The sequence below is a fragment of the Lathamus discolor genome, chromosome 3 (genome assembly GCF_037157495.1).
Source record: "Lathamus discolor isolate bLatDis1 chromosome 3, bLatDis1.hap1, whole genome shotgun sequence".
Taxonomy (NCBI): domain Eukaryota; kingdom Metazoa; phylum Chordata; class Aves; order Psittaciformes; family Psittacidae; genus Lathamus; species Lathamus discolor.
In genome coordinates, this window is record NC_088886.1 from 117,153,598 (window position 1) to 117,176,419 (window position 22,822).

At 42.6% G+C, this 22,822-nt stretch overlaps 1 protein-coding gene across 1 annotated transcript in view; it reads left to right on the top strand.

The window, feature by feature from the left end:
* Positions 1–321: 321 nt before the first annotated feature.
* The window catches only part of NXPH2 (neurexophilin 2), a 43,002-nt gene continuing 20,501 nt past the window's right edge, over positions 322–22,822 (top strand). The window contains exon 1 of the mRNA XM_065672844.1: positions 322–664. Within this exon, the coding sequence (XP_065528916.1) occupies positions 611–664 (54 nt within the window). The 5' untranslated portion in view covers positions 322–610. The remainder of the gene's footprint in view (positions 665–22,822) is intronic.

Consider the following 22,822-nt stretch of genomic DNA (forward strand, 5'->3'; position numbering starts at 1 on the left):
AGCGCTTCACTGCCGTTAAAGCCGGGCTCTAACCCCGCAGGCCGCCATTGCCCTCTGGGCCGGCCGGCGGCTGCGGGCGGAGGAGGGGCCGCCACGCCTTTAAACTTTCCGTGAGGGGCGCCCCACCCGGGGCAAGAGGGTTTCCTCGGCGCCCGGCGGGGGTATTGCTTTCGCTCTGTATCCCCCGCTGTGGTTCGCCTCAGCTTCAGTTTGGCCGGGTGGCTACTTCCTCCCGGCAGCACCACGGCAGGCAGCAGGGCGGCGGGCTCGCGCCGCTGGCAGTCCGTCGCGCCGCCGATCCGCGCTGGGCTGTGAGGGGTTTCCCCTCCGCCCCGCAGGGGGTGCCGAGCAGCCCGGCTGGGCCGCGTCGCCGCCGCCGCCCCCCGCCTCCTTTTTGCCGCCTCCTGCCCGCTATGGCCGGCCGCGGAGCTGAGCGGCGCCGCGCGGAGCGGCGTAGCAGTGCCGGGGTCTCGCCGCTGCCTGCCAGCGCCCCGTGAGGGGGGACACGCGGGGCGGCGTGTCCCTGCGCTCAGCCCGGCCCCCCCGCTCCCCGCAGCGGAGATGTGCGAGACCCGTGCGGAGGGAGTCGCCTCTTAGACAGGCAGCCAGGATGGTGCACCTGCGGCCCCTGCCCCTCGTCGTGGTCCAGGGCGTCCTCCAGCTCGTAAGTGTCCTTCCCCGCGGTCTCTCTCCGGTGCCCGCCGCAGGACTTAGGGGGAAATGGCTCCTTTCCCGCTGGTGTGAGCGGCAGACGCGGTCTACTCTGAAGGCAAAGACAGAGCTGGCTCCGGGCAGCGCGCACCGCGCCAGCGGGCAGCCTCCCACAGCACGACACCTATTCTTATGGCTTTCTTTTAATATGGGTGTATATATACATACACGTATTAAGTGTTTGTCTCTCGGCGGGCTTGTTTGGGGTGGTGGGGCACGCAGGTAAAGAGCGGCTCCGGCAGGCGGGATGCGCCGGGCGCCAGCGCGAGGCTGGGCACGGCAGGCGGGCGGGTGCCGAGTACCGCCCGGAGCTGCTTGCTCCGGAAAAGTTTTCTGCTGGGCTCAGGTGTCTCTGCTCGTGGGGATGACAAAACGGGCTGCGGAGGTCGAGTCACCCGCGCTTCGGAAGCTGCCCTGTTAGCTTCGGCTTGCGGCGGCGCGGGCAGGGGGGGCTGCTAATTTTTACCCTGGACTGTAGCACACGCCTGTATTGCGCTACATGTTCCGTGCGGCGGGGCATTTGGGACTGACGCGGGGGTGAAATGTAAAGTTGGGACCCCGGCGCTGTGTAGGGGAGGGAAGGACAGCGAGGTGCGCGGCTGGAGTCGGGAACGCGGAGGCCAGCTTCTCCCTGAGCCAGAAACTGCTGGGTTGTGGAGTGTCAGTGGTAGAAAAATGGTCCTAGTGCTCGTGGTAGCGCGCTGGGAGAGGTTTAGAAAGACGAGAACCTGTGTTTGCAAACAGGTTCGGCAATCTTCACTTTAAGGAGTGTTTTTAAAATGTTACCTCTAAGTTACCTAAGGGCGGAGGGAAGCTTTGTTTTCTGTCCCCTCCGCTTCGTGCTGCGAAAGTTGTGCCTCTCTTTCCCGTCTGAAAGTATCTGAAAGTTTGTCACTGTAGTCAGTAGGGAGTGTGTAATAAACCTTGACGGGATTAAACAGCCTCCTTAAGAACTGGAGTCTAATATTACAGTGTGAGTTGATTGATTAGTTTTTGAGGAAGCTTATGTCAAATTCTAATCCGGTTTCGGATTGTGCTTGTCGTGTAATGTTTTTTGCTTCAGCGCTTTATCACAGCAATGAAGTAGCGAGCTGCAGTCCTGCGATAAGGCACCCATTGCTTTCACACTCCTATCCTTTTGGACAATAAAAGGCTGTTTACACTCTCCACATTCTTGCAGCCCAGTTTCCAGCTAAGCAACGCGGAGGGGTGAGAGATGGGAAAGGAAAGCAGCAAATGGATTACGAAGTTGTTGAGCAAAAGGAACTAAATAAACCCTCTTTTCCTCGCACCTACAACCTCTCTCACACTCCCCTTTTTACTTACTTTAAACAGATATCAAAGGGATTGATTGAATCCGTCAACAGGAATCGGGTTTGTTACATGATGTTTTATTGATGATGTTGGGAAGTTGCTTGCTGTGGTTTTACACACCTTGAGTGAAGGCAGACCAAAGAAGCAAAGTTGCTGTCTTGAATTAAAATAATCATGCATAGTCAGTCCAGTTTTTCAGGTGGATGTGGCACTCAGCTCACTCGGGTATTCCTATTTTCTGTGTTCCTTGTATACAAACTGGTAAAGTTTTAGAGTCAAGTAGTTTTATGGCTTATATAAATTAGTTGAAATTATAAATTAAAGCAATGTGAGAATGGATGGAATGTTGGAAGCATTTTAGATATACCTTTTAGTAATAGATTAGTATTAAAAACTTGAGTAAATGCATTTTGGCATACTGTTATCAGGATACCTGGTTAACATCCGGTTAAAGTTACAGCTTATTAGAAATTGAGTTGAGAAATACTTGATGCTGGTGGTAACACATTGAATACAAGTCTGTGCTAGTCTTTGTTCTCTGGCCAGTATTTGGAAGGACTGGTGACTTCCTGGAATCTCATTAGCAGTTTTAGCAGGCAGGCATTGGTGGTACTAAATCTCAATTAATTTTTTGTTTTGGCTTGTTTTGCTTGCTTAGTTGTTTTGCCTTTTTTTTTTTTTTTTTGTTTAACTGAAGATTGAAGTTGTTAAAATTAAGGCAACACTAAAGGCTCAGCGTTTCAGCCTAGAAAGAAAACAAGCATGGGTCTCAGTGTTGCAGTGCAGAAATCAAACCCTTCCTGATGGTGTAATCTTAAGTTTTTATGAAACTGGAGATTTTGGAATGCAAAATGCTTTGGCACTGTATTTTAGTGAAGGTGGAAGTCCTTGCATTTTGGTTTTTGTGTGTGAGGTTTTTCTGTTTGGTTTTTTTTTTTTTTTGTACTAGATTTAACTTCAAACGTGTGCTTGGCTTTCAAATACCAGTGTGCTATCTGCTTTCCTGTTTCTTAAAGATGCATAAATACAGGATAAAACCCATCTGAAACTTAACAAATTTGAGGAGATGCTGAGGGTTATGTCAGACAGTCTTACTAAATTTCAGAATGCAGTGTTAGTTAGATGATTGTTTATGTGCTGTATCTAATACTGACCAATCAGAAGTTCATGTTTAGTACTTAAACAGTGTGGATGTATTTCTGTAGCATGTTCCTGGATTATTATTTTGATTAGCAGGTGGTGTACTGGTATACATGCAGCATAAGCGCATACACATTTCTTACACTACTCCGCATATTTGCGTATATTAAACAGCAAAAAAACTTGCTGTTGAGTCAGGTTAAGGTGCTAACTTGCTTCTGTAAAAAATGCATTAATATTCAAAGTCATGGTTACATTATATTGTCCATATAGATGGAAACAATAATTTACAATGTATAGGCAGTACTTGTCTGGGCTGTTAGCGATAAGAAGTCCAAAAATTGTTGTATTGTGTCATCGTTAGTAAGTACTCGTGCTTTACTATTACTTTTTGGTAAGCTTTTTCAGTTGTCACATAATTGCTGAATATCCTGTTACTTAGCTCTTTATAAATAATGGAGTTCAACATGTTGGGAATTGAAAAGACTGAAGTATTAGAATTATATGGTTTATAATATGCCTGCTAGTGTTTAGGTTAGCTTTATGTGCCTTAAAGGGAGGGGGGCTTCTGCTACTTCCATGGGAATGTTACTTGCCCTTTTAAAGAAATCTTGGTTTAAAAAAAAAAAAAAAACAAACCCCAAAAAACAAAATGCCCAAACAAAACAAAACCAACCAAAACCCATAACAGAAAAAGGCCTCCGCTATCAGTATCCATTATTTTCTTTTCGTGCTATTAATTTGCACCTTTTAAAATGTCATATTTCATAACATTGTTTAAAATAGTTCATATGGGATCTTCAAAATGTGTGGAATTTCTCCCTCGAAGAAAGAAGGGGGCTGGGGGGGAAAGATCTATTTATAGGTTTTCAGTCAAGAAGCAGAATTCGCTTTTGCTAGAGACAGCTGCTATAGCCGCTACTTTCCCTTTGTCTTTGCAAGGTATAGTTACAAAGCTGACAGGCGGGACCTGTGGTTCTGTAGGATAACCAGGCATCTTAACTGTTAGTTTATTCTTGCACCTCAATTTCAGATTGCAAAGATGCATTTTCTTGCACCTACAGTTGTATCAGCATTCCCACCAAGAAACTCTTTTCAAATGTTATCGATTGGGCAGAGCTGTCACCATGTTAGAAAACCAGGAATCAGTTGTTTTACAAACCCTTAAAAACAGTTATGTTCTTCCCCAGTATTGTTTCTATAGATGACAAATAATTCGGGAGGGTGGGGGGACTAAAACCCAAACAAACCATGTTATATTAAGATTTTTCTCCACCAAGACTGAAGTATAGCATTTGACATGAGTGAAATTCAATGACAGATTTGTTTGTTGTGGGTTTTTCAAGAGCTGAAATTTTTAACACAAAACAATTTGTCACACAAGCCAAAATTTTTAAGAGGGTTTTTGTTTTGGTTGGGTTTTTTAACAGAATTTGAGGTTCTTAACAACTTGAGCTGAAAAGAATATTCATAACTTGCTAAAGTATATGACATTGCTTCATAAGCAGAAATGGCTTGAAAACTGAGATAAAGCTGCATTTCCATATAAAACATGTATACCATGCGAGGCATAGAAACGCAGAGGTATATTCCTCCTGGCTACTTTAATTTTGTCTCCATAGCCTTGCAAACGTGGTCTGAGTAACATGCCCTTGCAGTGAGAATTGGAAATAGGCACCGTGCAAAACTCTCAACTCTGTTTTGGAAAGGTAAATGCTTCCCTCTAGTCATCTTGAACCATGCAGATGAAATTCCATCTCCCTTAATTCCAGGGTGAACTTTGACATGAAATATATTGGGCCCAAGATTTCATTTGGCTTATTTTGGTATTTTTCTAGGTGCTGTAGGCATTGTAAACCCACATCTTGTTCTAGAATAATAAAGTAATATAAGTAACCCAAGGAATGCAGGCAGTTTGAAGTTGACAGCTCAACAAACACTGGTTTCAGCAGTTCAAGAATTTATTATCCTGAATAAGGAGTTATGTCTTAAGGTGGATGGGGCTTGGTTTAGTTTACGTAGGGGGCTCACATGCGACTTGGCTTGTCCTTGCATCATATCTTTTGACCTAATTCTATTGAATTGTTGACTGATACTTTTCAGTTTATTTGTAGCTTGACTGGGGGCATAGAAATGTTATAGACCCCATTTAAAATTTGTACAGCAAGTCTGTTTGACTGATGTCCAGTAGACCACAAAGTATCCCAGGCTTCCTTAGCACAGGGCACATAAAATTCAAGTCTCACTTTTTCCATCTGTAACATGGAAGGTACCATTGTAAAGCACATTGGAAGCTACATGTCAGAGATGAGCTGTATGTACTTCTTTTTACTGGTAGTGCAGTGTAAATGATGGGGAAGTGAAACAGAAAGATCAGTGGAGCCTGAAACTAAATTGGGGTGCACTGATTGGTCCCAGCTTTCTGTTTTGAGCCTTGGTTTCTGCAAGAAGGGAATTAAGGTATGTGAGTTGAAAGGGGGCAACAGAAACCACTCACTTGTCTTGACATTCAGAGCATCAGAGAGGTACAGCTCTGCTCTGGGTGCCCCAAATTCCTCCTATGCTGTTAAAAATCGACACTTCAAAAGCATATGAGGAGAAGCAAGAGCTACTTGGCATGGCATGGGAAATAAGCAATGGGCAGTAACCCTCACCAGTAGTAGCTGGCAGTAAACAGCACTTAGCCTATGGTTAGTGGGTGAGGTGTTAAGCTGTGTTTGGCTCAAGTATGGAATAAAACGTGGTAATTCTTGGCAAATAGCTGCAATAAGGAAAGATCAGTGCTAGTCTGTGCTTAATGGTCTTAAGACAAAAGCTGTAATTCCTTAGGTTTAGGTTCCATCCTCTGGGTTAAATCTTCATCAGAAAGACCAGAACTGTTCTGATGCTTAAGGAAGCTTTGAGTCTTTCACCACATATTTGTCAATGTATCAAAACCAAATGCAAGGAAAAGGGAAGAATTTTTGCCTTTATTACAAAATTGCTATGATAAGTGACTATTTAAAAGCATGTGTACTTCAAGGGACAGTGCATTTGCTCTGTTAATCTGCCTTCTAGTCCTGATTTTTGCCCACCTCTAACTACTTCACTATACCCATTGTAAAACGGAAATACTGGCCTTGAAATTTTTACTAGATCAAATCTTGCAGAACTGGATCACATCTAGCAGAACTGGAAAAAAGAGAGAAAGTTCATTTTCACATAACTCTCATAAATTCATCTTGAACTTGATTTCCAAACATCCTACTCTGAGGCAGCTTTGGCCTTCCACTTCAAATCTTAAGTATGCTTGCATATGTTTCTTCAACCCCATTCATTGTTACCATTCTCTTTTCATTCCCTCAATTTCCCACCGTGTTTGTGGTTGTAGTTTATGCTGTTTGTTTAGTTAGTTAAAGAAACAGAGTTAAAGAAAACGATGGGTGAACCTGCTGGGTTAGGTTCTATTTTCAGCAGAGCATCACTCATCCATGACAATCATGTTTCACACTCTTAGAGTCCCTTTCCCCCAGTATAGTACTTTCAGACTTGTGGGTTTACTCATACTCATATCTATATTCATCCTGTTTATCAGCTGTTTCCTTGTTCATACTTCATGTGCTATTACTGTACTGTTGTAGCACTGAAAATGTGCTAAGGTATGTGCAGGGTCATGCAACACCATTGTGCCTGCACATGGGGTCATACACTGGGAATACTCCTTGAGTAAAATGAACCGATGGAGGACCCTCAACATAAGGCTGCAGTCCAGGAGACCATGTGTTGCAGTGGGACTCCTCCCAGCATGGAGCATGGACTGGAGCTCTGATGTTCGCCTGCTCCCAAGCTCTGCATACCAGGCACTTGGGATAATGGAAAAGCTCTGGGTCCTGTGCAGAAATACGGGAGATGTCAGCACTCTGCCAGGTGAGCAAGAGATGAGACGGAGGGTGGATGAGTTTCTGGATGAATCTCACACAAAACCTATGAGGTCTGTAGGTCAAGACTTTGAAAACAGTGTTCATTTGTTTCCTGTAGGGAATTTCCTTGTGGGTTGGTGTCCTATGTCAGCTATAAGCTCTGTCTCAGTTAACAAAGAGGTTCAAGGAAACAAATCAAGAGTGAGGAGGAAATAAGGGGCTGTGAAGATGGGTCCACAGTTAAGACTAAGTAGTTTTGTCCTTGCGACAGGGATTTCATTGCTGGTATGATGCTCTCCTCTCCCTGGAATGGTAGCACTACTGTAAATACAGAATTTGAACGACTTGGCTGTAATTTAGGGTAGAATTAAAGAGCTGTAAGAGCTGTAGTTCTTGAGATAGGTTTTCTCTTTGTTCCAAAGGATTGGTAGTAATAGAAGATATTATTAGCAGGAAAGTGAAAATGAAAGAATAGGGAGAAATAAAAATCTAAGAATCTAATATTTCTAAAATGAGTTTTTATGTGCACTGGGACCAGTTATGGTTATTGTGTCATTACCGTGCAGAGTTGAGGCTACTTCAAATGTCCTAATTCTGATTTTCCAGATCCAGCATGTTTGGTTTATATTTATGGTAAGTTGAGAATTCCTGACTTTGTTCTTTTTGGTGATGACCAGGTATTTCTAATACCATGTGTCACCAGTGTAACACACGACCTTAACTTCACCTTGCTGTACCCATTACCTTGGAAAATAAAGCACTGTGCATAAAAATGCTTCTATGTTCTGTTATTATGTAGATTTAAGGGATTTTTATGGTTCTGATGGAGAAGGAGCTGCTTGTGCTTGAGGCTGACCTGAGGAAAAAGAAGAACTTGAAGCTTGATGTGGGAATAGGAGGTGAATGTGAGAGGAGGGGGGAGATAGTGGGAATAAAACAGCCCACTGTGCAGGCGGAACGAGCCTGAGCAGTTACTGCAGGAGAGAGACAGACAGACCAATAGTGACAGGGAATATTTCTACAGTTACACCAGTTTGTGCATTTGAGAGGCTGTGGTGGATTCTTTCTGCTGTAGAGAATTTTCTTGTAGAAAATCCGTCTTCCTTCCTGTCATCCCATTGGAGACAATTTGAAAGTGGGATTTTTTTCAACAAGTTCCTTTGAGGAGGAAAGCATAAAATGCCTCCTTGAATATCTTTACAATATATTTTAAGAAATTTTCAGGACAAAGTGTAATAAGATATTTATTTCAGATACTACAGGGTGGAGGTTGCATTATGAGGCTGTGGTCTATATGGGCACATAGAAACTCCAGTGTATTCCCTTTGCTCATGGATTTCAACCTGGTCTGGAAGTCAAATAAGGTAGCACAAGTCCGTGCCACTAAATCTTTTTAAGATTGGCAAGATTTAAACCTAAATATATCTAAACAGCCTCCACATTTAAATGCAGGAGAAGCTGTACAACTGCTCATTGTAGGCCATGTAGATGTGTATTCCCACGTGCCAGGAACTGTGTATTGCATGTGCAAAACTAAATTTATTTCACAGATTTTGGTGTTTAATTTCGGGATAATTACAGAATCCTCCTCTTGTACTTCATTCTGTTGTGGATTTGTAAAATGTGCTTTTAATTTAGATCCTCCTCGGTTTAAAAGCAAATAAAAATCTCTAAGATATTCAGAACTAATAAAGAAGTTGGGAAGCAATATCTTGAGTTAAAGGTGAAACCAGTCTTCTAAATTTTTTATTTTTTTTTTTAATTTTTAACATAAAGCACTGTTGCTGCTTAAAACAGCTGCTAAATTTGATATTAATTGGTCAGTGACTGGGACGTTTTCAGAGTGACATAATGTGGAGCAAGGGAGGAGTGAAGCCCAGTCCTTCAGTTTCTTGAGCAGCAATGTGCAGGGGAGAAGCATAAAGCCTGTGTTATTTTCCACTCATTAAACTAACAAAATGGTAATCAGCTTTGTGGAAAGATGTGTAGTAGATAATGTTACTTCTGTTGCTGTAGCACCACTGAAGAGTTGTCAGGTGTGTTAGCCTGGACCACTTTAAATTAGATGATTGAAACATTTCTATGGACAATCACTGAATTACACCTCGCTTCCTTTTAAAACAGATTAAATTTTGTCCATTGCTAATTACAATTCTGTCACCATTCAAGGCAAGAAAAAGACGTGTCAAACTTCTCATTAGGCTGGGACAAATCCTACGATGCAGCTGCAGTTGTATACCAGATTCTCCTCTATGTGTCTGCTGACCCAGTCATTGGCTTAGTCTTTCAGTACTGGAAACATCAATTTTTGAGTTAATTTTGAAACAAAGTGCACCATCTTCTGTGCTGAATGACAAATCCACAAGTCATCTTTGCTTTCCCCTGGCTTGAGTCTCCTCTCTGCCGTAAGGAAGTTTCTGTCCCTCCAGGGAGCTTTTCTAAGCTGCAGTCTGCCATGATCTGCCTGCTTGCCACCTCTTTTTCTCTCTCCCTCCCTGACCCATCCTCCTGAAGTTTTTTCCAAGCAAAGGATGCTCAGTTCCTCTGGGAAAAGCAGCAGCTTACTTGCTTGCTTCTCCTCCTGGAGATGATCACATAATCCAAAGTACAGTAGCCAGGAGCAGGTAAAAAGAAGAAAAGAAGAGTAATTGTGGTGGGTGACTCCCTTCTGAGGGGAACAGAAGGGCCCATTTGTCGACCGGATCCACCCCACAGGGAGGTCTGCTGCCTGCCTGGGGCTCGGATTAGAGATGTTAAAAAGAAGCTCTCTGAACTGGTGCAGCCGTCTGACTACTACCCACTGCTGGTTTTTCAGGTTGGCAGTGACGAAATTATTACGAGGAACGTAAGGGCGATGAAGAGAGACTACAGGGCCCTGGGACGGCTGGTTAAAGGGTCTGGAGCGCAAGTGGTGTTTGCCTCCGTACCTGTTGCAAGCGAGGGTGAAGGGATATATAAGAAGACTCTGCAGGTTAATGTATGGCTACGTGACTGGTGCCAAAGGCAGGGGTTTGGGTTTTTCAGTCACGGGCTGCTGTATGGGACACCTGGTTTGCTGGTGACAGGCGGGATACACCAGTCCCAGAGAAGAAAAAGGGTTTTGGGGCAGGAGTTAGCAGGGCTTATTGACAGGGCTTTAAACTAGTTATGAAGGGGGGAGGGGATTTAACAGGGCCTGTTGGGGACAAGCCCAAGAGGAACATGCTAGGGATTGAAGGATGGCGGGCTAAGGAGGACTATCAATCTCTTGTTTCACTTGTGGGAAAGGATAGCTTTTTAGACCCTGTCCCGCAGGGGAAAAAGGGTACTAGGACTGGCTCCCTGAAATGCCTGTACACCAATGCACGCAGCATGGGGAATAAACAGGAGGAGTTAGAAGTCTGTGTGCGGGCTAAAGGTTATGATCTAGTGGCGATTACAGAGACATGGTGGGACAGTTCACATGACTGGAATGTGGTCATGGATGGCTATGTCCTTTTTAGGAAAGATAGGTCAGCAAAGCGAGGTGGTGGAGTGGCTCTTTACGTGAGAGAGCAACTAGAATGTATTGAGTTCTGTCCGGGGTCGGATGAGGAGCAAGTGGAATGTCTGTGGGTACGAATCAAGGGGCTGACTGGCACGGGTGATACAGTTGTGGGGGTCTATTACAGACCTCCTGATCAGGACGAAGGAGTTGATGAGGCTTTCTACAGGCAACTGGAAGTAGCCTCGCGACTACATGCCTTAGTCGTCGTGGGGGACTTTAATTACCCCGATATTTGCTGGAAAACTCACACAGCCAGTCATTCACAGTCTAGGAGGTTCCTCGAGTGCATTGATGATAATTTCTTAATGCAAATGGTGGACGTACCAACTAGGGGAGCAGCGCTGCTAGATTTAGTACTCGCCAACAAGGAGGGTTTGGTCGAAGTGGTGACGGTCAATGGCAGCCTTGGCTGCAGTGACCATGAGATGGTGGAGTTTAGGATCCTGTGTGGGAGGAATAGAATACCTAGCAAAGCCACAGTTCTGGATTTCCGAAGGGCCAACTTTGGCCTCTTCAGTCAACTGCTAAGGGAAGTCTCATGGGAAAGTGTACTAGGCGGTAAAGGGGCTCAAGATAGTTGGTTAGCATTCAAGGACCGCTTCTTCCAAGCTCAGGATCGGAGCGTCCCAATAAGTAGGAAGTCAAGTAAGGGATCTAGGAGACCGGCGTGGTTAAACAAGGAGCTGCTGGGCAAACTCAAGTGGAAAAGGAGAATCTATGGATTATGGAAGGAGGGGCTGGCCGCTTGGGAGGAATATAGGACAGTTGTTAGAGGATGTAGGGAGGCAATTAGGACAGCTAAGGCCTCCTTGGAACTCAATCTTGCTAGTCGGGTTAAAGACAATAGAAAGGGCTTCTTCAAATACATAGCAAATAAAACTAACACAAGAGGCAATATAGGCCCACTGCTGAACGAAGTGGGTACCCTGGAGACAGAGAATATAAAGAAGGCAGAGGTGCTGAATGCCTTCTTTGCCTCTGTCTTTACTCCTGCAGACTCTCCCCGAGGGCCCCGGATTTCTATAGCCCCAGAAGGAGTCAGGACAAAGGAGGAGTTTGCTTTGGTAGATGAGGATTGGGTTAGGGATCAGCTATGCAATCTGGACATCTGTAAATCGATGGGTCCGGATGGAATGCACCCACGGGTGCTGAGGGAGCTGGCGGAGGTCATTGCTAGGCCACTTTCCATCATCTTTGGAAAGTCGTGGGAAACGGGCGAGGTGCCTGAGGATTGGCGGATGGCAAAGGTCACACCAATCTATAAGAAGGGCAAGAAGGAGGACCCGGGTAATTATAGACCGGTCAGCCTTACCTCCATCCCTGGAAAGGTGATGGAACAACTTATTCTTGACTCCATCACTAGGCATATCAAGGATGAGGGGGTCATTAAGAACAGCCAACATGGTTTTATGAGGGGGAAGTCATGTATGACCAACCTTATAGCCTTCTATGAGGAAGTGACTAGGTGGAGGGATGATGGTAGAGCGGTAGATGTAGTTTTTCTTGATTTCAGTAAGGCATTTGATACTGTCTCCCACAGCATCCTCATAGATAAGCTAAGGAAGTGTGGGCTTGACGATCAAGTAGTGAGGTGGATCGAGAACTGGTTGAAAGGAAGAAGGCAGAGAGTTGTGGTCAATGGCGCAGAATCTAGCTGGAGGTCTGTGACTAGTGGAGTTCCTCAGGGGTCGGTGCTGGGACCGGTGCTGTTTAATATTTTCATCAATGACCTGGATGAGGGAACTGAGTGCACCCTCAGCAAGTTTGCTGATGACACAAAACTGGGAGGAGTGGCTGACACACCAGAGGACTGTGCTGCCATTCAGCGAGACCTGGACAGGCTGGAGAGTTGGGCGGGGAGAAACTTGATGAAATTTAACAAGGGCAAGTGTAGAGTCTTGCATCTGGGGAAGAACAACCCCATGTACCAGTACAGGTTGGGGGTTGACCTGCTGGAAAGTAGTGAACGGGAAAGGGACCTGGGGGTCCTGGTGGATAGGAGGATGACCATGAGCCAGCAATGTGCTCTTGTGGCCAAGAAGGCAAATGGCATCTTAGGGTGCATTAGAAAGGGAGTGGTTAGTAGGTCAAGAGAGGTTCTCCTCCCCCTCTACTCAGCCTTGGTGAGGCCGCATCTGGAATATTGTGTCCAGTTCTGGGCCCCTCAATTCAAGAAGGACAGGGAATTGCTTGAAGGAGTCCAGCGCAGAGCCACAAAGATGATTAAGGGAGTGGAACATCTCCCTTATGAGGAGAGGCTGAGGGAGCTGGGTCTCTTTAGCTTGGAGAAGAGGAGACTGAGGGGTGACCTCATCAATGTTTACAAATATGTAAAGGGTAGGTGTCAGGATGATGGAGCTAGGCTTTTTTCAGTGATATCCAGTGATAGGACAAGGGGCAATGGGTGTAAACTGGAGCATAGGAAGTTCCACGTTAACATCAGGAAGAACTTCTTTACTGTAAGAGTGACAGAGCACTGGAACAGGTTGCCCAGGGGGGTTGTGGAGTCTCCTACACTGGAGATATTCAAGGCCCGCCTGGACAAGTTCCTGTGTGATGTACTGTAGGTTACCCTGCTCTTGCAGGGGGGTTGGACTAGATGATCTTTTTAGGTCCCTTCCAACCCTTGGGATTCTGTGATTCTGTGATTCTGTGAAAAGATTTTCTTTCTACTGCCCCGGATTTACTTATTTGGGTTTTTTGTTTGGTTTTGATTATTTGTTTTTGTTTTGTTTATAGTTTAAAACAAAATGCTCTGTATTTGTACAGGAAACAAATCTGGGATAGATAATTCCAGAATCTATTAGTGATTGTAAGTTCACCCCTTGCTGATAGGTACCTGTCCAAGCTCTCTAGTAGCAGGTCATTTCAAAGGCTTTATCATCTTTGAGTCCTAGGTTATATGACATACTTCTAGAGTGTTTCTATTTAAAGTTGTCCGGTTTCAACTCATTTGTAACACAGCGAAATCTGAGTGGATAGCCATTATTACAGCAAAAGGCTAGAACATGATGTGGGGACTGTCATATTTTTATTGTTAAAAAGCAAGTTTTACAGAACAGCAGATTCTATAGACAGTGCACTAGTTCTCTTATAAACCATGTATTTCCCTTCTGACATCCTCTACCTATCAAAGTCTTGCTGTTGCAGTGAGCTCAGGTGTGTAAAATTTAGATCAAGACCGAGAAATACAACAAGCTGTGCTTCTACCACATTAGCATTCTTGGGCCGCAGAAGGGTTTTTTGTTTTTATGCTTTCCCTCCTTCCCCCTAGAGCCCAAATCCCATATTTCTTTTTCTGCAGCAGTTCTGGTGAAACCACAGCTGATGTTTTTCCTTAAAGTTCTAAAAAAAGTGGGGGAGCCATTCTCATCCAGCTCACTCTTCAAGCCTCCTCTTTTCATCTCAGTAAAACTCTGTATCCAGTCCTGGCACCTAACCGAAGCTAGCATAAAGTAATACCAAGGTAGTTGAGTGTCTGACAGGAGAATAAATTCATTGTTGAGTTAGGATCTATTTGATTTAAAGCAAATGAAATGCCTGTAAATGTAAGAATGAAAAAACTTGACATACCTCATACTCGGATCCATTTTACGGTATTCACCCCATAATCCTTTTATTCAGATATGCATGATCTAGGTATTATCAGCAGTGGACAGCCTAGCACTGCTGTGACTAGGGAATTCAAACTCCTCATTTTGTTTAACAAAACCTCTTTATAGCTGTTGGATAGGTTCTGTTACTCCACTTGCTTGGATTGAAGGTTCAGTGTCACTGGTTTTTGTACTTAATGTTGAACACTGTGGGAAAGGAATTCATTTAAAATCGCTAACTTTGTATTTGTGATGACTTTCTGCAGAGATTTGCCTTCTGGTGAGTTTGCAGTATTCTTTGAATAAACAGCACAGCTATATTTTTGGTGGGATAACAGGATTAATACGTTGAAAAATACAGATTTAATAGGTGTTGTATCCTTCTTGTGTTTTGATGAATTGCACTGTCTTGTCCAGTTCAGATTAACTACTAGGTATAGTTTGTAATTGATGTCCATAAAGCTGGAAACTGTGAAGGAGATCAAACTGTATATTCTATTTAGATATTAAAAATGTAGTCCTCATAACACAAACCAGTAGTCACTTAAGTGACTTGTCTATACCAGCGATACTTATCTCCTGTGCATTGAGGGAATATAGAGGTAAACTCGTCTGTGAGCAGGTATTACTAAAACCTCCTCTACTATGAGTATGTGCCCTATGCCCCAGTTTCTGTCTTACCCACTGCAGTTATTTAATAGAAATCTAATTATCCTTGAGATCACCAGCTCTGTCAGATCCAATTGAACTGCACAGAATGTTTGAACAGGTACTTGAGTAGTACTGACATACAGCTGACTGGCAACATTGTCATAGGAAGCCTGATTTTCTTAGGGAAAGAGCTAAAATAATATTTGAAACAGAAATGAGTCTGAAAGCCCAAAATGCCTGCATCCCAATCAGAAGTTCACCAGGACCTCCTGGGGTAATCCCATTTCAGGGTTTTGGTGATTGTTGTACCAAAATGTAGAGGCTGTGAAAGAAATCTGAATCTTCCCTTACTGTGTAATTCATTTAGTTCAGGCTCCTCTTCAAAATTTTCAACTGGAAAAGTTGTAGTTATCACTATTAGTGGGGCAAGAAAACCTATGCAAATAAAGGTCTTTTGGGGTTTGGCTTTGTTTAATTTTTGTGGGTTTGTTTGGTTTTGGTTCGTTTGGTTTGGTTTGGTTGGTTTGGTTTCTTTTGTGTTTGGGTTTTTTGTTTCTAATTTCTTCAGTTTGAGATTAACAACTAAATATGGTCAGGATTTTTCCTGTGTTTCTGGAAAATTCAAAGTCATTAAAAGCTTAGTACAGAAGTGATTTATGTCACAGCTTCGAATTAAACACCTGCAGTTTGCATATGGTGCCTGAAAATGATGTTAAGCAAGCTCCCCACACAGAAGGAGGGAAGATACCTAGCATGGCCCTGAGAAGAAAGCAGCAGTAGTTTAAAATGCAGACTTTTTAGGAACTTCAAAGCCTTCCTTTGGCTTGCAGGACACCTTCTTTCACTTAGACTCATGGGCTTTTTAAGGGAAACAGGTTAGCCTAAGGTAGAACAGCTTTTAATAGGCAATAATAATAATATCTCCATTCTCTCTGTGCAAGTAAGTCAGCACTTACCCCCTAATTAGGGTAGCAGAAGGGAGGGCTAGGATGTGTCTCTCAGGACAGTATCATATTTATCAAGATAGAGAGTGTTGGGCAGGAGGGTGCTCAGTCCCTGCCCCAAAGGGACTGAAAGCTGCTTGGATCTACCTTTTTGGAGGAAGAGAGAGATTAAGTACAAAATTGGTTTGGGTTTTGGCGTGATTTTGTTTTATTGGGGTTTTTTGGTTGATTTTTTTTTTTGTTGTTGTTTTGGTTGGGTTTTGTTGGGTTTTTTTTTGGGGGGGGGGTTGGGTTGGTTGGTTTTGTTGGTTTTGGTTTTTTGTGTGGGTTTTTTTCAGGGTGTTTTTTTTGAGGGGGAGTGGGGTGTGTGCTTGGGGTTATTTTGGCAGGAGGTGGGATAGGTATGTTCAAAGTTTGTGAAAGTAAGAAACTGACACTCTTGTGCACCTACCAGAAGATGTGGTTGCTCCTGTAAGGAGACAGACTAAAAATCCCCTAAAAACTAAACTAAACAAAAAAGTGGCGGAAGCACCGTTGCAAGCATTTATTCCTCTTCCTGTGACCTTAGTCAAAGGTATGAAAAACACTTCCTAGATTGGATCCTTCAACAAAAATTATTGAAGGAATGTCTAGATTTGTATCCCGAGAGAGCCATACATGGATTAGGATCTTGTGTGCTCAGAGAGGCATGCTTGAAAACAATCTAAAGGCAGTTTGTCTTCTTACAATGTAAGGGCTGCTCGGGTCATGTGTCTTACAGTATGGTTTTAGAGGTTATAGACTTAGCACCTAAGCATCTGTTATGAACCTGTGGAAAAATTATACTTTCTGTGTCTCAAGCTCTCCCTGTTCTTTTGTTTTTTTTTTTTTGACAGATGGACACCAGGAAAAGCTACCCTATCTTCCTGTGATGTAGTATTGCTCATATTGAGCACTTTCTAGTATTCTTTCTTAGGTTCCTATGATAATGCCTAGGAAGTTTCACAGCTGACAGTATCATATTGTGTATAATATTAGGAAAAACTTACTAAACAAAGTTTTCCTAATTCCTTCCTGTTATGCATAGCTATCTTTTATCACTCTTGAGACAGCTTGCTTTAGGTTGCGTTATTTACCTGTTCCTGGGGACCTTTTGCTCAAAGAACCACAATGTCAGTGTTGTGAGTCAAGGCATGTTTTGCCTCTTTATTGATCTTTTTCTGCTGGTCATGCATGTTTGGAGTAACTTGCATCCATTGCCATTCCTGACACCCCTTTCCCCTCCATCCGCCATTGGTTTTCAGAGACCATCATAATGAAAAGATATTCACAGTGAAGACCCCTATAATTAGGGTTACAACATACCAACTAAGCATAGAGGTCTCTTGCAGAATTTGGCAATTTTGCACATGAAGAAAATGAGCTAGATTCAGTAGACACATACTATATTCTGAATAATTCTCTTTGAAGTATTTTTTTCTACTTCAAACTGCAATGCTTTCAGTACCAGATTCTTTTATATATCTCTGGGCAGCTTATCTAGATATCTTGGTTTTTTTAATGGACATCAGCAGTCAGCCCCTGAGGATGAGATTATGTGGATGCTTGTGTGTGTTCTGAAGGTGTCGACTACATGACTATATTAGCATTATGCACAAGTTAATGAGTACAACACCAAAAAGATGAGTACAGTTAAAAGGTTTTGATCAGCTCAAAAGCTCAGACAGAACATTCTTATATGTAGCTAGAAACATTACCAATCTCTCTGACATATTACTTCCATTAAAGCTCTTTCAGCGTACCTTCTGCTTTGCGTACAGAGCCGAGCACACATCAGTGCCCTGAGTAAATACCGTAGTGGCTGTAGAGAAAAATAGCAGGAATTACACATAAACAGATTGTATACCAAAATATTTTGTTCAGTTCCTAATTTCTGATTAAAGAAAAAAATCCTAAGTGATTTGTTTCTTTGCAAACAGTGATGACCTTTGTAGCCGTCAGTGTGTAAGAAAAGCTGCTGCTGAAAAATGCTATTCCGTGTTCTGTTGCTATAAACCTGGTACTGCTTCATATTTCTTATTCCTGAAAGAAATACGTTTAGGGTAGTCTGTAAAATAGTGCTTTTACCTGGAACCACCACCTTCTTCTCATTCAAGTTACCATCTTTAATAGATAAATTTTCCCTTAAGAGCTAGACAAGGTGCTGTTTTTTCATGCAGTAGCCAGAAATAAGAACAATAAACGTGTGGGAGAAATTCATCAATTTGGTTAGAAACATCAAGGTGCATGCGTATCTGAAGTACAGACAAATCGGTTCAGAGAAGGCTCCAAGTATAGAATTATTGACCCTGGAGGATAAGATACAGAATAACCTTCCTAGGCTGTACTTTGTCCATTTTAAGTAGTGTTTGCAAGGCGAGTAGTTTAACAGTCTCCTCTCCTCATGAGCAAAATTTAGCAGTAGATGCATCAGAGCTTTTCCTAAATTTTTTTCCTTTTTATAAATTACATTGCTGTAAAAGTGTATTAATGTTCTATTAATTTACTTAATGTTCTGCAAGACAGTATAAATAAGTACAACTGATTGATGTAACTCCTAAAAAGAGAGGCACATTTATGTACTCCTGATCTAGTGGTTCATTTTCTGATTGCGGTCTCAATTGCGGTGACACACCATAGAGTTGAGCCCTCCCTATGATCTATCACATTCCTGGAAGCAATGGGGGGTCTGCAGTACTACATCCATGTGCAAGGTGAAAGATTCAGTCAGTAGATCACAATCTTTGGGGTTTTTTTTTTTTTCTTTAATCATTGTAAATACAAATACAATTCTTAAAAGTTAAATTTGAGATAAATTCTTGTTTTGCATGATGTTAACCATATGTCTGCACTGGAATATCTTTAAGTCTTTCAGGCAAAAAAAAACCCCAAACCTGGTTTCTTAATGTTTTTGAGCCATTTATGCAGGAAGTGTGCTGTTTTCCAGACAACTCAAATAGGAATCAGTCCGTGTCTAGCTATATTACCAAGCAAAGAAGAACATCTCGTCCTGTGGCACAATCAATGGGAAGTTAGCAGGTGAAAGCTGTCCTTTAAGTCTGCTACACAACACAAATACGACTTTTGTTTCAAGGAATATGTACATTTGAAACAAGGAAAAAGTATTGCCAAATTCATTTATATGCTTCCATTCACAGTCTGTAATTCAGATAACTTTGAGTCATCATGTTTAAAAAATAAGGCTGCTAGGAAATATTATTTCAAGTGGATCATATAGAGCATTTTAGCACAATAATTCCTCTGAAGGAAAGACAGTGTACTGGAACAGCGAGAGAAGGGTGGTGATAGTGCCTTTTTGGGTACCCATGCTTGTTTAACCTGGTGAAGGAAGTCCACCCTCTCAGTGATGTTGCATAAATATGGGCCTTGAGGGGGAAAAAGTACACTACTAATATTGACAGGAAAACACTAACTTAAATACTCGGCACCCATCAGCATCTGCTGAAGAAAAGTTATATTTTCATTAATATGGAAATTCTGCATGTTTAATAACACCCTTCCATTGGGGTCTCCAAACCCAACAGCAACACCTTTCAACAATATATTTTGAAAATAACTTTATAATAGAATTTGAAGCAAATAAGATTGTTGTAATCATCTTCTTTGGGAAGATTAGTTCTCAGGCATTTTATTTTGTTTATACTGTGTTTTCCAGCAAACTACGTCAAAATTTTTCAGTAATGACAGTGATTATGAAAATTTAAGCTTAGAAAATCCCTCTGTGAATTCAGGGTAGAATCTTACAGAAGAATGGGACTCCATTTGTTACTGACCTCCAGTTGGAGTACAGCATGTGAATTGCTACCCTCTGAGCCTGAGTCCAGCTGCTTTTTCATAGTACACTCATCAAGGCAGTTAATGTCCCAGCTTGGACACAGAAATGCTTGGGAGACCGTGTCAAAAACCTTGGTAAAGTAGATGACATTCCTCTGCTCTCTCCTCCTCTGCAGATCCAGTCTTTTAATGAACACTTGGCTATCAGTTTAGTCAAGCATGGTAAATTTAGTAAATCCATGGTAAATCTATGCTGGCTATTCCCAGTCACGTGCCCAGATATGACTTGAGGAAGGATTTGCTCCATGATTTCCCCAGGGTCTGCCGTGAGTTTGAGCAGCTGGTAACCTTCTGGTTGTTCTCAGCCTTTTTTGAGAATAGTCACTGTATTTGGGTTTTTCCTCCCTCAGTCTCCAGAACCTTTCAAACTTGATAGTGAACAGCCTCATAATAACATCAGCCAGCTCTTTCAGCACACTTGAATGATATCAATCCGTCCTTGTGGACAACGTATCGTTCAGTCTGTTCAGGGGATCACTGACTTGAGTTATCTTCTGTGACTGATAGTAAGAACCATGCAGGGAATAGAGTCAAAACTTCAGTGGTCCTGAATTAGTTGTACTTAGTTGTGCAAGAGTCAAATGCATCCCTTGGAGTTCAGTGTTATCTCACTGAGATAGGCACCACTGGTTTTGTTTAGTGATGGATCCTAAATGATCATTAGACCAAAATGTAAGTAATCATCTGCAAAGGAAGAGTTATCATTCACATATTTTTCCTCTGAATTAACTCTAGAAGAATGTGATGGCTCACTTCAAGTCTCTTAAGGAGATCTAACTTTACTTACAAGGGTAGGTCTTGAGTTTGGTCTTCCATTATTGGAACAGAGAATGGCTTTGTAGAAGCAGAAAGAAATGTTCCTTGTGAGTGACGATGCTCCTGGGGGAAGCACCAGTGTCCGCTCTCCCACTGACTCTGGAACACCAGTCCTGTATGAAATGATTCATTCTCCCATCTTTCTTTATTCCGATACAGTTTGGACAGAGTATACTTTTTCCAGAAGTTTACATCATCAGCACGTAAGATTCAGCAAAAATTTCAAGAACAGTGTTAATGTGTGTTAGCCTCATTTTTGGAGTAAAACCTCATGACCAGCTTGCTTAAAATACTGATTATTATATTCTTTGATGTGTTGTATTTTATCAATACCCACAGATGTAGAAATAATATCTGCTTAAGGCAGACACAGGAAGATGATTTGTAATTCTTTGTAAATCTCCTCTTCCTGAATTCAGTCAGTGTTTTATGGTTCGCAAGCATAGAGGTAGAACTGCCAGTCTGTGCTTCGAGTCAGATTATCAACTTTTACTCCTGCAAAAACAGTTTGCATTTTTAATCATCTGTTAGTTTGTGTCCTACATATTAAGGGCTTGTAGATAAATTATTAAATTGCAAAAATCTAGATAGGCAAATGAACCTCAAAGCAATTATAACACCTGCAAATTTATCAAGTGCAGTGATATTTTTCAGCTAGGGGAAGAAATTATTGTTAACCATTGTCAAGCACTTGCAGTTTTCTGCCATACGGGAACTTCATTCTCCCCTCAGATTGTTAGCTGATGTAGTGACAAGCTGTGGAGAGATGACAGATTTAGCTAAGGATTTGGAGTCTGAACACCTGTGCAGTGTCATGCATTTAAAAATAGAACGTGACAGCAAAACGTATCAACCCTCTAATGTCCAAATGGAAACCCACAGGGGTTTTTCTTTCAGCTTTTATGCAGAGAAGTAGCTTTCAGCCATCACTGTCCAAGGAAAAATACAAAGCAAAAGCTGTTTTGTTGAGGACCAAAATAAATGGGAACAAATTGGAGTGGTAGGTGCAGGTGCACCAAACATAGTAACCACTACTGCTTTCTTCTCAGTCATGTTCTGAATGTTCTTTGAGGGGTGCAGATTGTCAATGTTTAGTAGCCATTTCTTCAGGAAGCACTTCATGACTGGAGCACCTCCCGTATGAAGACAGGCTGAGGAAGTTGGGGCTTTTCAGCCTGGAGAAGAGAAGGCTGCGTGGAGACCTCATAGCAGCCTTCCAGTATCTGAAGGGGGCCTATAGGGTTGCTGGTGAGGGACTCTTTGTCAGGGACTGTAGTGACAGGACAAGGGGTAACAGGTTAAAACTTAAACAGGGGAGGTTTAGATTGGATATAAGGAGGAAATTCTTTCCTGTTAGGGTGGTGAGACGCTGGAATGGGTTGCCCAGGGAGGTTGTGAGTGCTCCATCCCTGGCGGTGCTCAAGGCCAGGTTGGATGAAGCCTTGTGTTGGATGGTTTAGTGAGAGGTGTCCCTGTCCATGGCAGGGGGGTTGGAACTAGATGATCTTGAGGTCCTTTCCAACCCGAACTATTCTATGATTCTATGATTATGATGGGTTGGAAGAGGACTGCCGAGTACTTTGCATTCCTTGACTTCATGTGACTCATTCAGCCCTCCAGTAAAGCTATCAAAAAACAACTGAAACATTTTTTTTTGTTTTCCATAGTCTTCTTTATGGGAGAAAAAAAGCATAAACCAAGGGCAAAAAGATAAAAATAGTCTTGCTTGATTACTGGGCTTGATGTATGCATTATCCTGTCCTCTGGAGGAGCTTACGCCATTGACAGTATTTGAAGGGAACATCTCTACTTGCCATCTCCTTTAATAGTATCCTTGAAACATTAAGACTAAATCAGTTAATCTTGGGGTTTTTTTACAGAGGGAACTAAGTTTCCCTGTGTGTCTGAGCCCAGGTCTGCTGCAATCCCTGCCGGCTGCTGGTATGGCTCTGCTTTCCTCCAGGGTTGAGCACGATTACTGGGCAGCACTTTGGGCTGCAGTGAACCCAGTTCATCCCCCTTTTCCCATTACAAGCGGTAACCTTCCAGTGTGTGTTCTTTCTTCAGCAAAACCTTTGTTTTCAAAGGTTTTTCTTCCTATTGAGTGCTGTAGTTTTGAGAGGGGGTTTTGGCCTCTTCCGTTACGATCCTATTAACTGTCTTAAAAAGGACATTTATTCAGTGGTTAGAGATGACAGTTCTATGTGATTGTGTGATGGGGAAATAAGGAAGGTTCATACTTAGTTTTTATATGCTCATTTATGTATGAGAAAGAAATCTACTTTAAACTCAGATAAGAATTAGCAGTGTGGATGATAAAAGCTATCACACATGAATGAGTTGCTTCTTAAACTC